The 9754-nt window shown below is 44.8% G+C and overlaps 1 protein-coding gene across 2 annotated transcripts in view; it reads left to right on the forward strand.

Annotated features, from left to right (window-relative positions):
- KIAA1549L (KIAA1549 like) overlaps positions 1 to 9549 on the forward strand; it is a 326239-nt gene extending 316690 nt beyond the window's left edge. For both annotated transcript variants that reach the window (XM_049890866.1, XM_049890867.1), the window contains exon 21: positions 6097 to 9549. In XM_049890866.1, coding sequence (XP_049746823.1) covers positions 6097 to 6378 — 282 coding nt within the window. In that variant the 3' untranslated portion in view covers positions 6379 to 9549. The remainder of the gene's footprint in view (positions 1 to 6096) is intronic.
- The last annotated feature ends 205 nt before the right edge of the window (positions 9550 to 9754 follow it).

A 9754-nucleotide genomic window follows, 5' to 3' on the forward strand; every position in this document is an offset into this window, starting at 1 on the left:
TGTGCTGGAATCAATTGGTGATGTCTGCCATGGGTACTGGCTAGGGAAGGAGTGGAATTTGCCAGTACTGAGTTTTGGCTGACAAGATGTGATGGCTTCTACCTGCATCTCCTCCTCTAATTTGCTTCAGTCCCACTTCTGAATATTATCCTGAGGCCATTTCGGTGGGGTCAAGTGTCTTTTGCCCGTTCCAGCCACCAGCACCGAGACACTTGATGCAGAGTCAGTATTAACTCTTCCAGCTCTAGGCAAGTACAATTAGCTGAATTTGAAATGCAAGTAAAGGGGTACATGGCAGCCTCCTTCACAAATATTTGGCACCAGGTGATCATCCTCCAATGATTTTCAAACTGTGTTCCTCAGAACTCCAGGTTCTGAGAGACTCCCTACTATGTCCTTGCACAATTCTGGGCACTGGTGTACAGTGGTAAGAAACGAGACACAGTCCCTGCCTTCACGACGTTGACGGTCTGAGACAGGTGGTTATGTGATGAGTGATGACTGTTGTGCTAGAGAAGCTGCACGCAAGCATCTGACAGGGAGCCCCAGCCTGATACAGGGCTGCGGAAGGTCTCCTGGAAGAAAGACTACGCTGAGATCTAAAGTGCAAATCCCAAGTCCTGGCTTTGCTTCTCATTAACCTCAATCGCCTGCACTTCCCCAGCTCTTATGGCCCAAGGACTCGGACAGTCTGACTCTGGTTTTCCTCTAAGGTTCCAGTGAAACACACTAGCCCTTGTGTACAAAGACCACCATTAGCACCTATTTGCCACTTTGTCTTTCTCTTTTTGCCTTTGGGTCTTATGGGGAAATTAAAGTCCCAAACTAGAGGGTCCTTCCCATTACTTCTTCCCTCCCTCAGGTCCTTACCAGCTCTCACCTGACTATTGAGGCAGCCTTATAACTCACCTCCGCCCTGCCTCCAGTGGATCCACCTCCAGAGTGTCCTTTCTAAAATCCAGACTGCTCTTCTGCCTGACACCCCTCAGTGGCTCCCAGGCGAGGCATCAGCCCTGCATTGGCTCTTAGGAGCCTTGCCATCTCAGGAGGGGCTGTCAGAACATCTTGGGGTTGGGGGCAGCACTAGTTCACACCACATGTTCCATGACCCAAAGTGTCTGAGCCATCACCCAATCCCATCCCATTCCGTCCTCACCCTGCGCCCGGGTGAGCATTTCTATTAAGAATGGGAACGTACCGTATTCCTCAGAAGTGTTACATAGCGAACTAACAGGATGCACCAGGGAAACCCACACTCCTTAGCCTGGCATTCCATGGCTTTAGGGCCTGGCCCTGCCTGTCTCTCTCGGGCCTGAGCTCCTCCCCCTGACAGACAAGCCCTCTCTGGTCAGACCAAACTCATTATACTCTGCATCTCTGTCTTTGCTTTTGCTTTACCCTCTCCCTGGTATGCCCCTCCCCAGCTTGTCATCCTGGCCTGTTCATCTTTCATACTCAGCCAAGCTACCTCTTCTGGAAAGCTGCCCGACTCCCACATATGCTCTATTCCCTGCAGCTCCCTATGCCACCACACCCAGGAGCACTTATCCTACAATGTCCCAGCTGACATTATGGGATATCACGGCCTTTGGTGGGCTACCCTGGAACAGCATCCTCATGTGTGGCAGTGGTTCTGTGAAGGTTGAGCCTGAATCCCAAATTACCAACTTGTCCCTATTACTAGAAGTTTCCGTACATTTAAGCATAGAATTGTTTGTCCTCTACTTTTAAAGAAAAGTTAAAATTTTTTTCACAAAATGAAGATGATTCTCAGATTTAAGGCATTCTAGTGCAGTGGCTAATTCCCACCCTTAGAGCCAGACAGACCTGTTCCCAGCCTGGCTTACCAGTACCGGTTACCGTCAAGTTGATCCTGACTCATGGTGACCCCAAGTAGCTCTTGGTGGTACAAACGGTAAAGCACTTGGCTGCTAACCAAAAGACTGGAGGTTTGAAGTTCCACTTAGAGGTGCGGAAGAAAGACCTGCTGATGTACTTCCAAAAAGTCAGCCATTGCGCAGGGGAGCTGAGCACAGCACCCTGAGATGGCGCAAACACGGGGCGCAGCCCTAGCCCCCAGAACTGACCTTGGGGGAAGCCCAACCAGTGCACGCAGGCAGAGCAGTGACGCAGCTGACAGGAGGAGAAGTCACCGGGAGGCAGCGACTGGTTTTGGAGCCAGGAGTGTGGCGTCCCAGCCAGGGAACCTTGGCGCTGGGCTTTGGACAGGGAACGGAGGAACTAGCCACAGCTTCTGAGACAGGCAAGCACGGGAGGCGGACCTGACCCTCGGGGACAATCTCTACCCAGCCAGCACACACAGTCGACACCCCCCCGCCAGGAATCTCAGATAAAACAGTCATCCCAAGCAAGATAAGTAACTTTGTCTATATTCCAGGGTGCTACTCTCTCCTATTTATCTGAACCCTCCCTCCCCTTCCCAGGCGGCTTCATTAACATTGGAATTTCCTGAGCCAGAGAGTGAGCTGCACTGCGGTTTTTATTTCTTTTTTTTTTTTTTTTTCGTCTTTTCCTAACCCATTCTCCTGGCCTGAGAGAAGCAGCTACAAAAAACCCAGGGACCAAAAATCCTTCCCTAATTGAACTAAAAACACAGAACCAGCTCCAGCCAAGCATATGTGATCCACAGTCTTGGGCTTTCATCCCTACAGGGAACAAGGTGGCTATTATAATGCAAAGGCATTTCTGATAGGGATCTGACTGTAATTGTTTTAGTGGATTACTGGAAAGACAAGTTTCCCAGGTCTGATATCTCTGCATATTCAACAGAGCCCTCACTGGCCCACAACAGGGAACTGAGGGCTGAAGCTCCCCCGAGACCACCTAGCCTCCTGCCTTAGGGGTCTAAGGAGGGTGACACCTACCAATCTGTAGAGGTACTTGCATTGGGGGCCTAAGGTACAGCTGCAGAGCCCACCCACCAAAGTGCTTGAGGAATAGAGACACACCTACCTCACTGGCACTTGGGGAAAGCCTGTCAGCACCCTGCCCCCCCTGGAGTGAGAACCCCTGCTGCTACTAGAATCTGGTGCACACAACTATCACCACTACTTCTCTAGGTGGATAGATGACAGTCTGCACCACACACTTGATGACCCAAAATCAGATTCTACTCAAGAATAGTGAATGGACTCTTAGGCTTATATATCTGGTAATGGCCCAAACCAGCTGGTAATAGGACATAAGTGAATCAAGGGCTACAACAATCAAGACAACGCAATCTAGTAGCCCATCTACGTATATTGAAAGAAAACAAAACAAGATAAGACTCAGTGAGCAAACATAGAATAAATCACTACGATATCTTAGTGATGGCTTGGAGACAGCAATCGATATCAAACCACATAAAGAAGCACACTATAATTGCTTCTACAACTCCCCAAACTAAAGAATCAAAATCTTTCCCAAATGAAGATACAATCCTGGAATTGCCAGATACAGAATATAAAAAACTAATTTACAGAATGCTTCAAGACATCAGGGATGACCTCAGAAATGAAATAAGGCAATCTACAGAAAAAGCCAAGGAACACACTGATAAAGCAGTTGAAGAACTCAAAAAGGTTATTCAAAAACACAGTGGAAAAATTAATAAGTTGCAAGAATCCATAGAGAGACAGCATTCAGAAATCCAAAAGGTTAACAATAAAATTACAGAATTAGACAACACAATAGGAAGTCAGAGGAGCAGACTCGAGCAATTGGAATGCACAGTGGGAGATCTGGAGGACCAGGAAATTGACACCAATATAGCTGAAAAAAAATCAGATAAAAGAATTAAAAAAAATGAAGAAACCCTAAGAATCATGTGGGACTCTATCAAGAAGAATAACTTGCGTGTGATTGGAGTCCCAGAGCAGGGAGGGATCACAGAAAACACAGAATAGTTGAAGATCTGTTGGCAGAAAATTTCCCTGACATCACGAAAGACGAAAGGATATCTATCCAAGATGCTCATCAAACCCCATTTAAGATTGATCCAAAAAGAAAATCACCAAGACATATTATCAGCAAACTTACCAAAACCAAAGATAGAAAATTTTAAAAGCAGCCAGGGATAAAAGGAAGGTCTCCTACAAAGGAGAATCAATAAGTTCAGACTACTCAGCAGAAACCATGCAGTCAAGAAGGCAATGGGATGACATATATAGAGCACTGAAGGAGAAAAACTGCCAGCCAAGGATCATATATCCAGCAAAACTCTCTCTGAAATATGAAGGTGAAATTAAGACATTTACAGATAAACACAAGTTTAGAGAATTTGCAAAAACCAAACCAAAGCTACAAGAAATACTAAAGGAAATTGGTCAGAAAACCAATAATATCAGATACCAGCACAACACAAGGTCACAGAACAGAACATCCTGTTATCAACTCAAATAGGGAAATCACAAAAACAAATTAAGATTAATTTTAAAAAGAAAAAAACACTCAAAACAGGGAATCATTGAAGTCAATATGTAAAAGATCACAGTAATCAAAAAGAGGGACTAAATACAGGAGGCATAGAACTGCCATATGGAGAGGGATACAAGGTGATATAGGACAATACAAGTTAGGTTTTTACTTAGAAAAATAGGGGTAAATATTAAGGTAACCATAAAGAGGTATAACAACTCCATAACTCAAAATAAAAACCAAGAAAAACGTAATGACTCAGCAAACATAAAGTCAAATACTATGAAAATGAGGAACACACAATTTACAAACAAAAAGTCAGCCATTGAAAACCCTATGGAGCACAGTGATACTCTGACACACATGGGGTCACCAAACATGGTGCAGTGCAACCGATTACTTTTGTGTGGCTTTCTAGCCATGGTCTTGTAACTCCCATCCTGGTGATTGGGCAGTACTGTGTGATAAGGTAATTGTGGTCCACCAAGGGGATTGGTCAGTTTTGCTTTAAAAGAGCCAATTCCAGAGCAAAGAGGAGAATCCTACCACCACCAAGGAAGAACAGCCAAGGGCAGAGAGTGCGTCCTTTGGACCCAGGATCCCTGTGCTGAGAAGCTCCTGAAAGCAGGAGACGGAGAGAGAGAAGGGGAGAGCATAAGCTATAGCCCTGAAGACAGTGAGAAGCGGTGGCAGGAGAGACCTAGCAGCAGAGACCCAACAGCAGGAGATGGCGCGGTAGACTTCCCAGTCCACGGAGAGAGAAAGCTGAGTGCCTTTGGGGAGACATGTAGGGCTTAGGGAGGCGCTTGCCTGTGAGCATAGTTTGGAGGAGACTGTCCTGATGGAAGAACTGTAGCCTGAGTGTTCCTGAGCCTGAATTGTAACTGTTACTTCCCTAATAAACCCCAAAATCGTGAGTATGGTCCATGAGTTCTGTGTGTCCATTGCAATGGATTATGGAACCCAGCAGAAAAGTAGAGAGTGCTATGCAATGAACGGTTGGTGAAGGAATTAGTAAAGATGGTGGAGAGAGGAGGCTTGTCTGGCCATCTCCTAATGGGAGTCAGCCTTGTGCTGTTGATCTTACTTCTCCTTACCCCTTGTGGGGTTGGAGGAGGTCAGACACTGCCTCCGAGCCATTTTTACACATGGCTTAGTGGCTTATTAACTGTGTCACCCTTAGACTACGGTATCAAATTCTTTGCTTCAGTCTCCTCATCTGTAAAATAAGGATAACAGTACATACCTCATAGGTTGTTTTGAGAATTAAGTGAGATAATGTGTATAAAAGCTCTTAGCACTAGGCCTCGCACATGATAAGTGGTCAATCTACGTTAGCTATTATTAATAATACACACCCCAAGTTCCTTTGTGATCCCTAAATAGTGACAGTTGTGCTTGCTGGCTTGTGCTTATTAATAGACTCAGATAGACTCAGATATCATCCAGATGTTTTCAGGAAGGGTTAAAACACCTGGTTAACTCGTTCACCCAGCATATTCAGTGATTGCAAATTACCTATTTTCTAAACAAAACCTGGACAATGGTACTTGGCTTCCATTTGCTTCTAAACGTCTTTCCTTGTCCTCAGATCCCTTCTGCTTCCAATATCGAGCACGTCCTGTGACTTGGACACTTCCCTAACCCTAGGTCTTTGTTTCCCTATGGCTTCTGCAGGTCCCTCTCCCAGGATACATCGAAGCTTATCCGCGGTCACGTTATCAGCAGAACTCGCCCTCAAGGCTGCCTCGTCAGTACAGCCAGCCATCCAACTTGCACCCCAGCTTGGAGCAAGCCCCAGTACCCTCCACAGCGGCCTCACAGCAGAGCCTAGCAGAGAATGACCCGTCAGACACGCCCCTGACCAACATCTCCACTGCAGCCCTTGTCAAGGCCATCCGGGAAGAGGTGGCCAAGCTGGCCAAGAAACAAACGGACATGTTTGAGTTCCAGGTCTAATGCCTTGTCCCCAGGGGACTCTTGACTTCCAAACTCTGAGGAAACGGTCTTTGGGTTTCTCAAGCCTAACATCTTGGGACTTGTGAGAAGACATAGACAATGGGTGAGTCTTTCTCACCCTCTGTTTCTGATAAGGTGAACAGTGAGACTTCTGGGAAACATAGGAAGGTTTTGAACGGCTGGATTCTTGGCGTAGTCAACTGATCGTGTGTCAAGAAGTCCCAGCTTGGGACCATATGTTTGATATTCTGTTAAATGTATGAACAATGGGTGTGTTTCCTTATGGAGGCTTAGTCACAAAAGGCATTAGCTAATCTACAGATTCTTATCCAATACCACATTCTAATAAACCACCGGGGGGGAAATCTAGCTCTATCTTCAGTGACCTCTGCATGTTAACTTTGTTTCTGTGTTAAAGCCAATGCAGGACTGTGGATTAAGCACCAGACTGTACTCTCTCTCATCCACCTGTGATTGTAACTGTAAAAATCATCTCCAGTCTGTAAGAAAGGTGCTGACTCCAGCCAAGGAACTTGAGTCTTTCTTTTTAAAAGTTCATGTTCAAAATCAAATGAAGTGGATGAAAACCAGTAAGTACTACCAGTGGCTGCGCCTATAAATAGGCCTGACTCTTCCCCCTCCCCCAGGTATTAAACAAAGGCCAACTAAGAGAGAAGATGAGAAAGGATGGTAGATTTGTGTGGACAGGTTTTTGAAAAGATGCTGTCATTTTGGAAGTAGAGTACCCTACAAGTTGGGATCTAACTGAAAGAGGATCGGTGCTAAGAGCTTTTAGGATCCTACAAAGGAAAAACAGCTATGTGTGGAGGTGTTTCTTTGCCCTGCATTGAAAGTGGCCTGAGAATGGAGCGTCTCTCTCTTCCGAGATAATAGATACATCGACTTTTACGAGAAAACCTCTGCCTCTTTAACAATGACGTCCAGCATGTGCTGCCAAGTGCTATAAAAGGAAACAGCAATTGATGCCTATTAGAGACCAGAATGGGGGATTCACAGTCTCCCCAGGCTGCGGCCAGTGTGTGTAGAAGCTTACGAATGTAGAGAATCTGTTGATTTATGTTTAAATGTAAACAACATTTTTCAAAGTGTATGAATTCAGCCAGATCCGTGCAGTTTAATGGATGCAGAGGACATTTGCTGAAATAACAAGGCAGCCAACCTTGTGACCAGGATCTTGTAAATCATCCTGCCTGGCATGGGGAGTCGGCCACCAGAGCTCCAGACAGAGGACATAACCAGGCAGAGGATGTAACTTTGCAGCATTGAAGGTGCCAGCAGTTCAGTACCCGTCAAAGCAAACAAAACGGTCACTGACTTTGGTAGTGAAGAGGGAGGGAAATCTTTGGTTTCCTCACCAAATTTGGGAGCCGTGTACAATGTTGGGGGCTTACTTGGTGTCTGCTGGAGAATGAGGTCTTGTCCTGCCTTCACCCATGATCCATTTAGCTTCAGCTGTTTCCATCCCCTTCTGAGGCCATCTTTCCTTCTGTGCATGAGTTTCTTTGGTCTTTACTGAAAGAAGAAGGTGGGAATTTAAAATCTGAGAGAAGAGTAGGAATGGAACTGATTAGAGTTGGAGACTCAAATTGTCAAAGCACAGACTTTTCAAAGAAGCTGTTTTTATTTCCCAGTAGCAAATCGCCTTTTCTGGAAAGTACTGGAGATGGTGTGTCATGGAATCCCCAAACGGGTCTCTCACTCAGATATTAGTTAGTGTCCTTTTGGTATGCTGGTTGATCTTTCATAGTGTTAGCTTTTTGTTACTTAAAAAAAAAAAAAATCAGCTATAAATAAAATGTATTTTTGTAATTTCCATGTGTATATATGGTATATTTCTACCAATGGCCAGTTGTTGTAGTCCAAAACCCAAATGAGCTTGCAAAACACTGTGGACAGTGCAAGATTTTATTGACAGATTAACACGCCTAAGTCTATCAAAATAGGCATGCAGTGCACTTGAATGAACAAAGAGCCAAAGAAACTCAGCCTTTTCATGCAAATGGTATGAGTCTGATAAAGTCAATTACATTGTCCCACTTTATCAATAACATTAATATTTCATGAGTGCAATGATATCTATCCAGTACTTTGTCTACTTGGTAAATGCCTGGAAATACTGTATGTGAAAATGAAGTGTCAAGACCTTAGTATAATTGAAATGTATGTACATGCTTCAAAAAACAGCGTTTGGACTTTGGATGTTCCTGTGACTCACAGAGAATGAGTCCACAGTTCACAGTGGTATACAGCTCCAGCTTGCTGAGAGAGTAGAGCCACAAATCATGTGGTCTTCACAGAACCCCATGAAATATTGAGTCAACTAAGGTGACTAAATATCTAACATGTTAAATCAAATACTCTTTGAACATAGACACCGCAAGTGTAAGAAAAATATATGGGAAGAAAACCATAAATTGGAAAGATACCAATGTGTCCATATTTTTCTACCAATTGGGAGACAGCCACCATTGTTTTCACTGACTGAGATGTGGTCCTTTCTCTGACCATATGGAGGTGACAGATAATTGTACAGTTTACTCTGAGAAAAATCAGATGGTTTTAAAAAAAAAAGTGCCTCATGGAAGTAAAAGTAGAGTTCTGTGAGAGCCCAGAGGAGGTGGCAGTTAACTGTGTTCATCGTGATACTCCAGAGTCACAGGAGCCACAAAGGAAGGACCTTGGAGACCTCAGAGGAGGAAGCTGAAGTTCAGAAACATGGTGTGAGCTGCCCGAGGATTCAGAATCAAGCCTGTGGATTCATTAATCCAACTTGCTTCCCATTTCACCGTGCTGCCTCCATGCTTGTCTGTGACACACTTCTTTAACTGTGCTGTAATTTTTTAAAAGTATACAAGGGTCGTGTGAGGCCCTCCTCATGTTCTTAAGAAGAAAAAAGATGACTGAATATGTAGGGAACTTCAGATAAAGTGTGTAGAGTGCAAATCATTTGTGGCATAATAAACACTTGTTGGCACTGGTCTTGATGTGATTCTTCTGCATTAATGAAAAAGAAATACATTCTACAAAAGTGGCTTCTTCCAGAGTGGGCCATCAAAGAAATGGTGTTCTCAACTGCTGTTCATGATGTGGGGATGTATTCCTCTCTCAGGGCTATGGATCCAAATGGACAGGGACACCATTACAACTTGTCACCGTGAGGCAGCAGATGCCATTCTCTGCATTGGGTTGACAATGCCTACAGTGGTGCAGGAGCGCCAAGGCCTGTCGTGTGCCCTGATAGCATGATCTGAGGCTTGTGCAATAACGAGAGGGAAATTGTTACCACTGGAGCAGGAAGTTGCCTCTTTCAGGATAGGTTATGTAAGAATCAATTTTCTGGTCCCGGGGGACATTA

The sequence above is a fragment of the Elephas maximus genome, chromosome 7 (genome assembly GCF_024166365.1).
Source record: "Elephas maximus indicus isolate mEleMax1 chromosome 7, mEleMax1 primary haplotype, whole genome shotgun sequence".
In the NCBI taxonomy this organism is placed as follows: domain Eukaryota; kingdom Metazoa; phylum Chordata; class Mammalia; order Proboscidea; family Elephantidae; genus Elephas; species Elephas maximus.